We start from the raw sequence: 16,189 nt of genomic DNA on the forward strand, positions 1-16,189 counted from the left end.
AAGGACAAGGGTAGCAGGTGCATAGGAACACCACCACCTCCAAGTCAGACACCATCCTGAGTCACAATCCTGGAATCTCGGTGGTGGGCAAATTATTGGAATCAATTCTGAGGGACAGGGTAAACTGTCACTTAGAAAGGCACGGAGTAATCAAGGACAGTCAGCACGGATTCGTTAAGGGGAGGTCGTGTCTGACTAACTTGATTGAATTTTTCGAGGAGGTGACAAGGAGGCTCGATGAGGGTAGCGCAATTGTTGTAGTCTACATGGATTTTAGCAAGGCTTTTGACAAGGTCCCACATGGCAGATTGGTCAAAAAAGTAAAGCCCATGGGATTCAAGGGAATGTGGCAAATTGGATCCAAAATTGGCTCAGTGGCAGGAAGCAAAGGGTAATGGTCGACGGGTGTTTTTGTGACTGGAAGGCTGTTTCCAGTGGGGTTCCGCAGGGCTTGGTACTAGGTCCTTTGCTTTTTGTGGTATACATTAACGATTTGGACTTAAACGTAGGGGGCATGATTAAGAAATTTGCGGATGACACAAAGATAGGCCGTGTGGTTGATAGTGAGGAGGAAAGCTGTAGACTGCAGGAAGATATCAATGGACTGGTCAGATGGGCAGAAAAGTGGCAAATGGAATTCAATCTGGAGAAGTGTGAGGTAATGCATTTGGGGAGAGCAAACAAGGCAAGGGAATACACAATAAATGGGAGGATACTGAGAGGAGTAGAGGAACAGAGGGACCTTGGAGTGCATGTCCACAGATCCCTGAAGGTAGCAGGACGGGTAGATAAGGTGGTTAAGAAGGCATATGGAATACTTTTCTTTATTAGCCGAGGTATAGAATATAAAAGCAGGGATGTTATGCTGGAACTGTTTAAAACACTAGTTAGGCCACAGCTTGAGTACTGTGTACAGTTCTGGTCACCACATTACAGGAAAGATGTAATTGCACTAGAGAGGGTGCAGAGGAGATTTACGAGGATGTTGCCAGGACTGGAGAATTTTAGCTATGAGGAAAGATTGGATAGACTGGGGTTGTTTTCCTTGGAACAGAGGAGGCTGAGGGGAGATTTGATTGAAGTGTACAAAATTATGAGGGGCTGAGATAGAGTGGATAGGAAGGATGTATTTCCCTTAGCGGAGGGGTCAATAACCAGGAGGCTTGGATTTAAAATAATTGGTAGAAGGATTAGAGCAGAATTGAGGAAAACTGTTTTCACCCAGAGGGTGGTGGGGGTCTGGAACTCACTGCTTGAGAGGGTGGGAGAGGCAGAAACCCTCAACTCATTAAAAAAATACCTGGATGTGCACCTGAAGAGCCGTGACCTGCAGGGCCACGGACCAAATGCAGGAAAGTGGGATTAGGCCGGGTGGCTCGATTCTCAGCCGGGGCGGACACGACCTTCCTAATGGCACTGTGGGAGAACCTTCACCACACGGACTGCAGCGGTTCAAGAAGGCGGCTCACCACCACCTTCTCAAGGGCAATTAGGGATGGGCAATAAATGCCGGCCTCGCCAGCGGCTCCCACATCCCGAGAAGGAATTTAAAAAGTGATTCAGCACAGGCCAGAGATAAGGAATGTCTTACCTTCTGGAGTCTGTCGATCATCTCCTCGCTGCTGTCTGTGATGTGAGAGACCCGATCTTCCATCTGTTTAAGCCAATCTCCCAGCCGCTTGCTTTTGGTGTTAAACACGGCCCACTGGTCGAGCTGGTCACTTATCTTCAGCGTTCGCAAGGACACCTACAGGATTAGTGGACAGAGCCAGTTAGTGGTATTAGTGCAAGCAGATTGACGCAATTAGCATCAGGCAGGAGGGGGCTGCAGCAGACTTCGAGAGACAACAAATCGTCAATCACCAGGATTCCTAACTGAACCCTTAACTCTACAACACGGATCGTGTCTGCGCCAGGAGAAAGTTCCAGAATTACCGCTCAACCAGCAGGATAGCCTTCCATCCACCTCATCTCTCCCCGTCTCCCCCCCCCCACCACCCCGACTTGGTTTCTGTCATTCTTTTCCTTGTCCTTTCTCTCTCTCTCACTCTATCCCAATCTTGGACAGCTCTCAGCTGTGGAGCACAGCTCCAGATTCCTACACTGACTCACAGCTCACCACAGAGTGCCAGGTTTGAAGTAAAGGGCTCCAAACTGGGATGTAACAAAATACGAGATCAGATTAAAGCTGATTAAATACACTCTCCCACTCACCGTTACTCTGATTAAATACACTCTCCCACTCACCGTTACTCTGATTAAATACACTCTCCCACTCACCGTTACTCTGATTAAATACACTCCCACTCACCGTTACTCTGATTAAATACACTCCCACTCACCGTTACTCTGATTAAATACACTCCCACTCACCGTTACTCTGATTAAATACACTCTCCCACTCACCGTTACTCTGATTAAATACACTCTCCCACTCACCATTACTCTGATTAAATACACTCTCCCACTCACCGTTACTCTGATTAAATACTCTCCCACTCACCGTTACTCTGATTAAATACACTCTCCCACTCACCGTTACTCTGATTAAATACACTCTCCCACTCACCGTTACTCTGATTAAATACACTCTCCCACTCACCGTTACTCTGATTAAATACTCTCTCCCACTCACCGTTACTCTGATTAAATACTCTCTCCCACTCACCGTTACTCTGATTAAATACACTCCCACTCACCGTTACTCTGATTAAATACTCTCCCACTCACCGTTACTCTGATTAAATACTCTCTCCCACTCACCGTTACTCTGATTAAATACTCTCTCCCACTCACCGTTACTCTGATTAAATACACTCCCACTCACCGTTACTCTGATTAAATACTCTCCCACTCACCGTTACTCTGATTAAATACACTCTCCCACTCACCGTTACTCTGATTAAATACACTCTCCCACTCACCGTTACTCTGATTAAATACACTCTCCCACTCACCGTTACTCTGATTAAATACTCTCCCACTCACCGTTACTCTGATTAAATACTCTCTCCCACTCACCGTTACTCTGATTAAATACTCTCTCCCACTCACCGTTACTCTGATTAAATACACTCTCCCACTCACCGTTACTCTGATTAAATACACTCTCCCACTCACCGTTACTCTGATTAAATACACTCTCCCACTCACCGTTACTCTGATTAAATACTCTCCCACTCACCGTTACTCTGATTAAATACACTCTCCCACTCACCGTTACTCTGATTAAATACTCTCCCACTCATCGTTACTCTGATTAAATACACTCTCCCACTCACCGTTACTCTGATTAAATACTCTCCCACTCATCGTTACTCTGATTAAATACACTCTCCCACTCACCGTTACTCTGATTAAATACTCTCCCACTCATCGTTACTCCGATTAAATTCACTCTCCCACTCATCGTTACTCTGATTAAATTCACTCTCCCACCCGTTACTCCGATTAAATTCACTCTCCCACCCGTTACTCTGATTAAATTCACTCTCTCATCCGTTACTCTGATTAAATTCACTCTCCCACCTGTTACTCTGATTAAATTCACTCTCCCACCCGTTACTCTGATTAAATACACTCTCTCATCTGTTACTCTGATTAAATTCACTCTCTCATCCGTTACTCTGATTAAATACACTCTCTCATCTGTTACTCTGATTAAATACACTCTCTCATCCGTTACTCTGATTAAATACACTCTCTCATCTGTTACTCTGATTAAATACTCTCTCCCACTCACCGTTACTCTGATTAAATACACTCTCCCACTCATCATTACTCTGATTAAATACACTCTCCCACTCACCGTTACTCTGATTAAATACACTCTCCCACTCACCGTTACTCTGATTAAATACACTCTCCCACTCACCGTTACTCTGATTAAATACTCTCCCACTCACCATTACTCTGATTAAATACACTCTCCCACTCACCGTTACTCTGATTAAATACACTCCCACTCACCGTTACTCTGATTAAATACACTCTCCCACTCACCGTTACTCTGATTAAATATACTCTCCCACTCACCGTTACTCTGATTAAATACTCTCCCACTCACCGTTACTCTGATTAAATACTCTCCCACTCATCGTTACTCCGATTAAATTCACTCTCCCACTCATCGTCACTCTGATTAAATTCACTCTCCCACCCGTTACTCCGATTAAATTCACTCTCCCACCCGTTACTCTGATTAAATTCACTCTCTCATCCGTTACTCTGATTAAATTCACTCTCTTATCCATTACTCTGATTAAATTCACTCTCCCACCCGTTACTCTGATTAAATTCACTCTCTCATCCGTTACTCTGATTAAATTCACTCTCCCACCCGTTACTCTGATTAAATTCACTCTCTCATCCGTTACTCTGATTAAATTCATTCTCTTATCCATTACTCTGATTAAATACACTCTCTCATCCGTTACTCTGATTAAATTCACTCTCCCACCCGTTACTCTGATTAAATACACTCTCTCATCCGTTACTCTGATTAAATTCACTCTCCCACCCGTTACTCCGATTAAATTCACTCTCTCATCCGTTACTCTGATTAAATACACTCTCCCACCCGTTACTCTGATTAAATTCACTCTCTCATCCGTTACTCTGATTAAATACACTCTCCCACCCGTTACTCCGATTAAATTCACTCTCCCACCCGTTACTCTGATTAAATTCACTCTCCCACCCGTTACTCTGATTAAATACACTCTCTCATCCGTTACTCCGATTAAATTCACTCTCCCACCCGTTACTCTGATTAAATTCACTCTCCCACCCGTTACTCTGATTAAATACACTCTCTCATCCGTTACTCTGATTAAATTCACTCTCTTATCCATTACTCTGATTAAATACACTCTCCCACCCGTTACTCTGATTAAATACACTCTCTCATCCGTTACTCTGATTAAATTCACTCTCCCACCTGTTACTCTGATTAAATTCACTCTCCCACCCGTTACTCTGATTAAATACACTCTCTCATCCGTTACTCTGATTAAATTCACTCTCTCATCCGTTACTCTGATTAAATTCACTCTCTCATCCGTTACTCTGATTAAATACACTCTCTCATCCGTTACTCTGATTAAATTCACTCTCTCATCCATTACTCTGATTAAATTCACTCTCCCACCCGTTACTCTGATTAAATTCACTCTCTCATCCGTTACTCTGATTAAATACACTCCCATTCCCTCCCGTCCCCTTAAATTCCCTGCCCTTCCCTAGAATAAGTCGAGGGAACTATAGACCAATTAGCTTAACATCGGTGGTAGGAAAGATAATGGAATCTTTAGTCAAAGATGTAATAGAAAAACATCAGAAACCGGAAATATAATAAAGAATAGTCAGCACGGATTTCAGAAGGGAAGGTCAGGCTTGATCAACTTTATTGCATTCTTTGAAGAAGTAACAGAAAGAGTAGACAAGGGTAATGCAGTAGATGTAATATATTTAGATTTTCAAAAGGCTTTCGATGAGGTGCCGCATAGTAGATTCATGACTAAGTTCAGAGCTTGTGGAGTCAGGGACAAGTAGCAGAATGAACAGCAAGCTGGCTACAAAACAGAAAGCAGAGAGTAGGGGTTAAGGGTAGTTACTCAGACTGGCAAAAGGTGGGAAGTGGTGTTCCACAGCGATCGGTGCTGGGACCACTGTTGTTCACCATTTACATTAACCATTTGGATTCAGGAACCGGAAGTACAATTTCAAAATTTGCAGACAACACCAAATTGTGGGGGTGTAGTTAATACTGAGGAGGATTGCGACAAAATACAGGAAGACATTAATAAACTTGCAGAATGGATGTGTAATTGGCAAATGAATTTCAATATAGTTAAGTGTGAGGTGGTGCATTTTAGTAGGAAGAATAAGGAGGCCAGATACTCCTTGGAAAATAAGAGTCTAAATGGGGTAGAGGAGCAGAGAGATCTGGGGGTATAGATACACAAATCACTAAAAGTAGTGACACAGGTTAATAAGGCCATAAAAAAAGCAAACCAAGCACTGGGGTTCATTTCTAGAGGGATAGAATTGAAAAGCAGAGAAGTTATGTTAAACTTGTATCGAACCTTGGTTAGACCACACTTGGAGCACTGTGAACAGTTCCGGTCTCCATATTATAAAAAGGATATAGAGGCACTGGAGAAGGTGCAAAAAAGATTTACTCAGATGATACCAGAACTGAGAGGTGATACCTATCAGGAAAGATTGAACAGGCTGGGGCTCTTTTCTCTGGAAAAGAGAAGACTGAGGGGTGACCTGATCGAGGTCTTTAAGATTATGAAAGGGTTTGATAGGGTAGATGTAGAGAAGATGTTTCCACTTTTGGGGGAGACCAGAACTAGGGGGCCATAAATATAAGATAGTCACTAATAAATCCAATAGGGAATTCAGGAGAAACTTCTTCACCCAGAGAGTGGTGAGAATGTGGAACTCGCTCCCACAAGGAATAGTTGAGGTGAATAGTGTAGATGTATTTAAGGGGAAGCTCGATAAACACACGAGGGAGAAAGGAATAGAAGGATATGGTGATAGGGTGAGATGAAGAGGTGAGGGAGGAGGCTTGTGTGGATCATAAACACCAGCATAGACCAGTTGGGCCGAATGGCCTGTTTCTGCGTAATTCCCTCCCATTCCCTTGTTCCCCCACGCTGTTTTTTAAAATTCGTTCATGGGATGTGGGCGTCGCTGGCGAGGCCGGCATTTATTGCCCATCCCTAATTGCCCTTGAGAAGGTGGTGGTGAGCCGCCTTCTTGAACCACTGCAGTCCGTGTGGTGACGGTTCTCCCACAGTGCTGTTAGGAAGGGAGTTCCAGGATTTTGACCCAACGACGATATATTTCCAAGTCGGGATGGTGTGTGACTTGGAGGGGAACGTGCAGGTGGTGTTGTTCCCATGTGCCTGCTGCTCTTGTCCTTCTAGGTGGTAGAGGTCGCGGGTTTGGGAGGTGCTGTCGAAGAAGCCTTGGCGAGTTGCTGCAGTGCATCCTGTGGACGGTACACACTGCAGCCACAGTGCACCTGTGGTGAAGGGAGTGAATGTTTAGGGTGGTGGATGGGGTGCCAATCAAGCGGGCTGCTTTGTCCTGGATGGTGTCGAGCTTCTTGAGTGTTGTTGGAGCTGCACTCATCCAGGCAAGTGGAGAGTATTCCATCACACTCCTGACTTGTGCCTTGTCGATGGTGGAAAGGCTTTGGGGAGTCAGGAGGTGAGTCACTCGCCGCAGAATACCCAGCCTCTGACCTGCTCTCGTAGCCACAGTATTTATATGGCTGGTCCAGTTAAGTTTCTGGTCAATGGTGACCCCCAGGATGTTGATGGTGGGAGATTCGGCGATGGTAATGCCGTTGAATGTCAAGAGGAGGTGGTTAGACTCTCTCTTGTTGGAGATGGTCATTGCCTGGCACTTGTCTGGCGCGAATGTTACTTGTCACTTATGAGCCCAAGCCTGGATGTTGTCCAGGTCTTGCTGCATGCGGGCTCGGACTGTTTCATTATCTGAGGGGTTTCTCTCAGTGACAGTGACGGTGACAATGGCTGGGTGCCTCTCCTGAATCCGTGCCATGTCCTGTTCCTTCGCTTCCATCGTGCTGCTTAAACTGAGTAACTTACCATCAGACGCAGCTGCTCCCACTGGCTTTCCAGGTGCTCAATCTGTTCTTGGAATCCAACCGCTTCATCGGGAACAAGGTGCTTGCTGAGATCTACTTTCATGCTGCTCAACTCAGCAAGGCTATTGGACCAGTCCTGCAGAGGGCCTCTCAGCTCCTGCCGTTCAAAGTAAAAGCACAAAGTTACAAAAGCCACCCTGCGAGCGTTTGCTGTGAGCTGTGTGCGCGGAATGCGCGCGGGGTGCGTGCGGGGTGTGGCGTGCGCGCGGGGTGCGTGCGGGGTGTGGCGTGCGTGCGGGGTGTGGCGTGCGCGCGGGGTGTGTGCGGGGTGTGGCGTGCGCGCGGGGTGTGGCGTGCGCGCGGGGTGCGTGCGGGGTGTGGTGTGCGCGCGGGGTGCGTGCGGGGTGTGGCGTGCGCGCGGGGTGCGTGCGGGGTGTGGCGTGCGCGCGGGGTGCGTGCGGGGTGTGGCGTGCGCGCGGGGTGCGTGCGGGGTGTAGGGTGCGCGCGGGGTGCGCGCGGGGTGTAGGGTGCGCGCGGGGTGTGGCGTGCGCGCGGGGTGCGGCGTGCGCGCGGGGTGCGGCGTGCGCGCGGGGTGCGGCGTGCGCGCGGGGTGTGGCGTGCGCGCGGGGTGCGTGCGGGGTGTGGCGTGCGTTATGTGGGTGTGGAGTGTGGTGCAGGGTGTGGTGCGCGGGGTATGTGGAGCGTAGAGCGTGGAGCTCCCCTGGATTCTGCCCGTACTCAATCCCCGCAGGTGTATAACCCCCCAACACTCACTGCCTGGGCTCTCACAAGTTGAACGGCCACTCCTCCCAGCATTCGTTGGTTAAATAAAGAACACCAGGGTGTATCTTACCTGGAGTTTGCTTTGGTCTCTCTGCAGATCTTCGCTGGAACTGGGCAGAGCCCTCTTCACATCCGCTCTGAACTCTTGGAGTTTGAAACCCAACGCGGTTACCTGCTCCCCACATCTGTCACACATCTGTCCAAATCAACACAAAAGGTACAAAATGGTGGGTGGATGACAGGTGTCTCTCAGCCTGCTCACAACACCGAACTGTCCCCAACTTCACAACGGTATTTGGCTCAGTAACGAGACTCGGAGGGATGGACCTGTCCCAGGGGGCTGGGATTCCTCCCACTTGGCAACAGGTAACTAAAGGCCGATAAAATAACGAGGAGGACCTGCAACGGGAAGCTGACGACCGCCCAGTTTTGTGCACCAGCTGGTTAAACTCAAGTTGGACTCTCCAACCCTCAACTCTTCCCAAACCTAAATTTTCCAGGCTCAGCCGGGGAGAGGGAGAGGTGGTTGGGGGGGGAGGTGTCTATATGGACCAAGTGTGGACTCCATATTGGGCAAACAGAAAGACCCAATTCTGTGCATTCCTTGGTTTGGGGGGTCTCTTAACGTTGGCGACGGAATTCTGTGCGGCCAGTCCGTGGGTGCGAGCGCGAAGATGTGACGTGTACCTTCTCAACGTTGCTCAGCTCGTTCCTCTTGTCCTTCAGCTGGGAGTTGGCCGACTCCCAGGCCTCCTGCAGCTGGCGCAGTTGGCCCTCGAGCGATGGTTTTGTTTGGGCGTCAGCTGCTGCCAGGAGCTCTCTGCCCACCGCCTGGGTGAGCGCGTAACGGGAGTGCTGGCGGTGAAGACCTCTCTCTCGGTGCTTGGAGATAAACAGAATCGTTAAAGGTTCTCACACAAACTACGGCCAACATTCCCACAAATGGTCAGCGTTCAACTGGATTGCGGCCTCATTTAAGAAGAATGAACTTGCATTTCTATCGTGCCTTTCACAACCTCAGGACGTCCCAACGCATTTCACAGCCAATGAAGTACTGTTGAAGTGTACTCACTGTTGTAATGCAGGAAACACAGCAGCCAATTTGCGCACAGCAAGATCCCACAAACAGCAATGAGATAATGACCAGGTAATCTGTGAGGGATAAATATTGGCCAGGGCACCAGGGAGAACGCCCCTGCTCTTCTTCAAGATTGCACCATGGCACCTTTTACATCCACCTGAGAGAGCAGAGGGCACCTCCAACAGTGCGGCACTCCCTCAGTAATGACCCTCCGACAGTGCGGCGCTCCCTCAGTACTGACCCTCCGACAGTGCAGCACTCCCTCAGTACTGACCCTCCGACAGTGCTGCACTCCCTCAGTACTGACCCTCCGACAGTGCAACACTCCCTCAGTACTGACCCTCCGACAGTGCAGCACTCCCTCAGTACTGACCCTCCGACAGTGCAGCACTCCCTCAGTACTGACCCTCCGACAGTGCAGCACTCCCTCAGTACTGACCCTCCGACAGTGCAGCACTCCCTCAGTACTGCCCCTCCGACAGTGCAGCACTCCCTCAGTACTGACCCTCCGACAGTGCAGCGCTCCCTCAGTACTGACCCTCCGACAGCGCGGGGCTCCCTCAGTACTGACCCTCCGACAGTGCGGCGCTCCCTCAGTACTGCCCTGGGAGTGTCAGCCTGGATTATGGGTTCAAGTCTCAGGAATGGGACTCGAACCCACGACCTTCTGACCCAGAGGTGAGTGCGACCCACTACACATGTGATTTAAGGAATCAGGGCCCATTGTGTTTGCCTGGCCGAGAGTCCCCAGTGATGGGTCATTGGCACAGTGCGGTGTTGATGTCGCCTCGTGTGTTTGTTCTGCGGCCCCCCGGCTGCACCTGGCTGGATTAATGCACTCACTGCGTTGTTTTATCTCAGCACAGTGTGCACAGAGACAGTGTTCCACACGGGCGTTTTCACCGATACATAAAATAATTTAAAGGATCTAATGGCTATGAGGGGTTTTGATCGAGTAAATAAGGAGAAAGTGTTTCCAGTGGCAGGAGGGTCAGTAACCAGAGGACACAGATTTAAGGTAATTAGCAAAAGAACCAGGGGGGAGAGGAGGAGAATTTTTTTTATGCAGCGAGTTGTTATGATCTGGAATGCGCTGCCTGAAAGGGCGGTGGAAGCAGATTCAATAATAACTTTCTGAAGGGAATTGGAGAAATACTTGAAGGGAAAAATTTGCAGGGATATGAGGAAAGAGCAGGGGAGTGGGACTAATTGGATAGCACTTTCAAAGAGCCGGCACGGACTCGATGGGCTGAATGGCCTCCTTCTGTATTCAATGCTCTCTGCCATAAAGCACCGAGACACTAAAGCCTTGGCACGTTGGATTCATTCAGAGGACGATTGATATTCTAATGTGTGTTTAATCCTGTCGAGAAGCTGGAGCCTTTCAGATAAATTTTACAAATGCATGCTGCAGGTTCGTGGCTCGAGGGTGGGAGCACACATTGGGAATCCTCTCCAAATGGAAAATCTTGTCCCGAACATTGGTGATGAGGGGGTTCCGGTGCGGGGACCAGGGGAGTGAAGGCCCACCTCCATCCGCTCGAGCCAGTCCTACAGGACCGGAGCGTGTTGAAGAGCAGGTAGCCACTTACCTTGACATCCTCCACCAGCCCCCACAGCTGCCGCAGGCCGTAGCAGCTCGGGCCGTCCGCCACTCGCAGCTGGTTCGACGTGTTGGTCAGCAGCTTGCGCAGTTTGGCCGCGGCGTCGCTGTGGCACCGCCACTGATCGGCGAGGGCGTGGACGGTGGATTGGCGCTGGCGGACTCTCCGGGCCAGCCCACGCCAACGTTCCTCCAGCGCAGAGAGATTCAGGGCAAAGACGCTTCTGGGAAAAGGGTAAGACAGGCACAGGACGATCAGAGGAAAAGAGGAAAAGCCCACCTCATCTCTCCTGCCCCCCCCGTTTCCCCACCTCCTCCCCGGATTGGTGCCCGGACCCCCGGAGGACGGTCGTCCTCTCCCAACTGACACCCGGGAAATCGGCGCTTTCCAGGAGGGCCGGGGCAGAGCAGAAAGGGGGTGGAGACCCGCGACTTCAGACCCCCACAGGACGAGACTGGGCCTGTCGGCGCCCCTCCCCAGCGACCATCGAGAGTCCCGTCGCAGGGGTAGGGAGGGTGTCCAGCGAAACCGTGAGCTGCAGTCTATCCCCCACCACCCCGAAACCCTGCTGACCCCCCCCAGAGGGCCTGTGGGGTCCGAGGGGAGCGGACATTTCAGTAAGTGCGAGATCTGCATCTTAAACCGTGCCCCACCCACCCCTACAGATGTTTACAGACAATCGGGGACTTCTCATTACTGAACCACCACAGCAGACAGAAGCCCCCAATCCAAGAAAGGCCAATCAGAACATTGTGTGAATGGTGAGAGACGAGGGAATGTGGAGGAGTGAAGGGAGTTATGGGTCCGGGTACAGAAATCACTAAAAGCTAGTGCAGTTACAGAAAGTCTCAGAAAGGTCGAAAGGAACATTGGCCTTTACCTCGGGGGCTGGAGTACAAAGGGGAGGAAGTGATGTTCCAGCTGTACAGAGCTCGGGTCAGACCACATCTGGATACTGGGTTCAGTTCTGGTCCCCACTCCTCGGGAAGGATATATTGGCCTCGGAGGGAGTGCAGAGCAGATTCACCAGCATGAGTCCGGGGCTTAAGGGGTTAAATTACGAGGACAGATTGTACAGACTGGGCTTGTACCCCCTCGAGTATTGAAGATTCAGGGGTGATCTAATCGAGGTATTTAAGATGATTTGATTGGGTAGATAGAAACTATCTCCTCTGGTGGGGGGAGTCCAGAACAAGGGGGAATAATCTTAAAATTAGAGCCGGGCCGTTCAGGGGTGATGTCAGGAAGCACTTCTTCACACAAAGGGGAGTGGGAATCTGGAACTCTCTCCCCTGAAAAGCTGTTGAGGCTGGGGGTCAATTGGAGCTTTCAAAACTGAGATTGATGGGTTTTTGTTGGGTATTACCGGAGATGGATCAAAGTCGGGTAAATGAAATCACCGTGATCTAATTGAATGGTGAAACAGGCCCGAGAGGCTGAATGGTCTCCCCATGTTCCTACCTCAGGAATTCTGCCCTCGTCAGACCCCGACTGGGTACGGGGTGAGGGGGGAATAATCCACCCGCACTGAAGAAAGGGGGGGGGAAACGGAGAGAGAGACGGGGGAGCGGGGGGGAGAACGGAGAGAGAGAGACGGGGGAGCGGGGGGGGGGAACGGAGAGAGAGACGGGGGAGCGGGGGGGGGGAACGGAGAGAGAGACGGGGGAGCGGGGGGGAGAACGGAGAGAGAGACGGGGGAGCGGGGGGGGGGAACGGAGAGAGAGACGGGGGAGCGGGGGGGAGAACGGAGAGAGAGACGGGGGAGCGGGGGGGGAGAACGGAGAGAGAGACGGGGGAGCGGGGGGGGAGAACGGAGAGAGAGACGGGGGAGTGGGGGGGGAGAACGGAGAGAGAGACGGGGGAGCGGGGGGGGAGAACGGAGAGAGAGACGGGGGAGCGGGGGGGAGAACGGAGAGAGAGACGGGGGAGCGGGGGGGAGAACGGAGAGAGAGACGGGGGAGCGGGGGGGGGGAACGGAGAGAGAGAGACGGGGGAGCGGGGGGGAGAACGGAGAGAGAGACGGGGGAGCGGGGGGGGGGAACGGAGAGAGAGAGACGGGGGAGTGGGGGGGGAGAACGGAGAGAGAGACGGGGGAGCGGGGGGGAGAACGGAGAGAGAGACGGGGGAGCGGGGGGGGAGAACGGAGAGAGAGACGGGGGAGCGGGGGGGGAGAACGGAGAGAGAGACGGGGGAGCGGGGGGGAGAACGGAGAGAGAGACGGGGGAGCGGGGGGGAGAACGGAGAGAGAGACGGGGGAGCGGGGGGGAGAACGGTGAGAGAGACGGGGGAGCGGGGGGGGAGAACGGAGAGAGAGACGGGGGAGCGGGGGGGAGAACGGAGAGAGAGACGGGGGGAGCGGGGGGGAGAACGGAGAGAGAGACGGGGGAGCGGGGGGGGGGAACGGAGAGAGAGAGACGGGGGAGCGGGGGGGAGAACGGAGAGAGAGACGGGGGAGCGGGGGGGGGGAACGGAGAGAGAGAGACGGGGGAGCGGGGGGGGGAAACGGAGAGAGAGACGGGGGAGCGGGGGGGGGGAACGGAGAGAGAGAGACGGGGGAGCGGGGGGGAGAACGGAGAGAGAGACGGGGGAGCGGTGGGGGGAACGGAGAGAGAGAGACGGGGGAGCGGGGGGGAGAACGGAGAGAGAGACGGGGGAGCGGGGGGGGGGAACGGAGAGAGAGACGGGGGAGCGGGGGGGGGGGAACGGAGAGAGAGAGACGGGGGAGCGGTGGGGGGGGAGCGGAGAGAGAGACGGGGGAGCGGGGGGGAGAACGGAGAGAGAGACGGGGGAGCGGGGGGGGGGAGAACGGAGAGAGAGACGGGGGAGCGGGGGGGAGAACGGAGAGAGAGACGGGGGAGCGGTGGGGGGGGAGCGGAGAGAGAGACGGGGGAGCGGGGGGGAGAACGGAGAGAGAGACGGGGGAGCGGGGGGGAGAACGGAGAGAGAGACGGGGGAGCGGGGGGGGGGAACGGAGAGAGAGAGACGGGGGAGCGGGGGGGAGAACGGAGAGAGAGACGGGGGAGCGGTGGGGGGGGAGCGGAGAGAGAGACGGGGGAGCGGGGGGGGGAGAACGGAGAGAGAGAGACGGGGGAGCGGTGGGGGGGGAGCGGAGAGAGAGACGGGGGAGCGGGGGGGAGAACGGAGAGAGAGAGACGGGGGAGCGGGGGGGAGAACGGAGAGAGAGACGGGGGAGCGGGGGGGAGAACGGAGAGAGAGACGGGGGAGCGGGGGGGAGAACGGAGAGAGAGACGGGGGAGCGGGGGGGGGGAACGGAGAGAGAGAGACGGGGGAGCGGGGGGGAGAACGGAGAGAGAGACGGGGGAGCGGTGGGGGGGGAGCGGAGAGAGAGACGGGGGAGCGGGGGGGAGAACGGAGAGAGAGACGGGGGAGCGGGGGGGAGAACGGAGAGAGAGACGGGGGAGCGGGGGGGGGGAACGGAGAGAGAGAGACGGGGGAGCGGGGGGGAGAACGGAGAGAGAGACGGGGGAGCGGTGGGGGGGGAGCGGAGAGAGAGACGGGGGAGTGGGGGGGGGGGGGGGGAGGAGAACGGAGAGAGAGACGGGGGAGCGGTGGGGGGGGGGGGGAGGAGAACGGAGAGAGAGACGGGGGAGCGGGGGGGGGGAACGGAGAGAGAGAGACGGGGGAGTGGGGGGGAGAACGGAGAGAGAGACGGGGGAGCGGGGGGGAGCGGAGAGAGAGACGGGGGAGCGGGGGGGAGCGGAGAGAGAGACGGGGGAGTGGGGGGGAGAACGGAGAGAGAGACGGGGGAGTGGGGGGGGAGAACGGAGAGAGAGACGGGGGAGCGGGGGGGGGGAACGGAGAGAGAGACGGGGGAGCGGGGGGGAGGAGCGGAGAGAGAGACGGGGGAGTGGGGGGGGGGAGCGGAGAGAGAGACGGGGGAGTGGGGGGGGGGAGCGGAGAGAGAGACGGGGGAGTGGGGGGGGGGAGCGGAGAGAGAGACGGGGGAGTGGGGGGGGGAGCGGAGAGAGAGACGGGGGAGTGGGGGGGGGGAGCGGAGAGAGAGACGGGGGAGTGGGGGGGGAGAACGGAGAGAGAGACGGGGGAGTGGGGGGGGGGAGCGGAGAGAGAGAGACGGGGGAGTGGGGGGGGGGAGCGGAGAGAGAGACGGGGGAGTGGGGGGGGGGAGCGGAGAGAGAGACGGGGGAGTGGGGGGGGGAGCGGAGAGAGAGACGGGGGAGTGGGGGGGGGGAGCGGAGAGAGAGACGGGGGAGTGCGGGGGGAGCGGGGAGAGAGACGGGGGAGTGGGGGGGGGGAGCGGAGAGAGAGACGGGGGAGCGGTGGGGGGGGGAGCGGAGAGAGAGACGGGGGAGCGGTGGGGGGGGAGCGGAGAGAGAGACGGGGGAGCGGTGGGGGGGGAGCGGAGAGAGAGAGACGGGGGAGCCGGGGGGGGGGAGAGAGAGAGACGGGGGAGCCGGGGGGGGGAGCGGAGAGAGAGACGGGGGAGCGGGGGGGAGGAGCGGAGAGAGAGACGGGGGAGCGGGGAGAGAGACGGGGGAGTGGGGGGGGGAGCGGAGAGAGAGACGGGGGAGCGGGGGGGGGGGAGCGGGGAGAGAGACGGGGGAGTGGGGGGGGGAGCGGAGAGAGAGACGGGGGAGCGGGGAGAGAGACGGGGGAGTGGGGGGGGGAGCGGAGAGAGAGACGGGGGAGTGGGGGGGGGAGCGGAGAGAGAGACAGTACAATGGACAGCAAGCTCATATTAAAGTTATCTAATCTGTCGAAGGGACAAGGAGACACACGGGCTCGGCGGGTCGAATGGCCCCCCCTGCCCCCCCCCCCCCCCCCGCCCTCTTGCTGGGAGGCCCAGTGAACCCGACACAGTCGGGCTGATCCAGTTATTCTCTCACCTGTCCTGGACTTCACCCCTTGGGAGCAGACTGAGGGCCTCACTCACAACAGAATCCAAGATCTGGTGTGCGATCGATGCCTCCGCCTGGAAAAGCTACAACACGAGTGGAGTTAAAGTGAGGGTCAGTTTATCTCCAAACCAGGGCTGAAGCTCTCAGCACCGAGCTCCTCACCCAGAACCAAAAACAAGTAAAACACACACTCCCGCAGCTGCTGCAAACGATC

At 54.4% G+C, this 16,189-nt stretch overlaps 1 protein-coding gene across 1 annotated transcript in view; it reads right to left on the reverse strand.

Moving 5' to 3' along the window:
• Window positions 1-16,189, reverse strand: part of LOC137326740 (nesprin-2-like) — a 246,195-nt gene that overhangs the window by 57,976 nt on the left and 172,030 nt on the right. The window contains exons 39-44 of the mRNA XM_067992112.1: window positions 15,964-16,058; window positions 11,087-11,321; window positions 9,101-9,295; window positions 8,484-8,609; window positions 7,632-7,787; window positions 1,592-1,747 (exon numbers count right to left, since the gene is read on the reverse strand). Of these exons, the coding sequence (XP_067848213.1) occupies window positions 1,592-1,747; window positions 7,632-7,787; window positions 8,484-8,609; window positions 9,101-9,295; window positions 11,087-11,321; window positions 15,964-16,058 (963 nt within the window). The remainder of the gene's footprint in view (window positions 1-1,591; window positions 1,748-7,631; window positions 7,788-8,483; window positions 8,610-9,100; window positions 9,296-11,086; window positions 11,322-15,963; window positions 16,059-16,189) is intronic.

Source organism: Heptranchias perlo, chromosome 10 (genome assembly GCF_035084215.1).
Source record: "Heptranchias perlo isolate sHepPer1 chromosome 10, sHepPer1.hap1, whole genome shotgun sequence".
Taxonomy (NCBI): Eukaryota; Metazoa; Chordata; class Chondrichthyes; order Hexanchiformes; family Hexanchidae; genus Heptranchias; species Heptranchias perlo.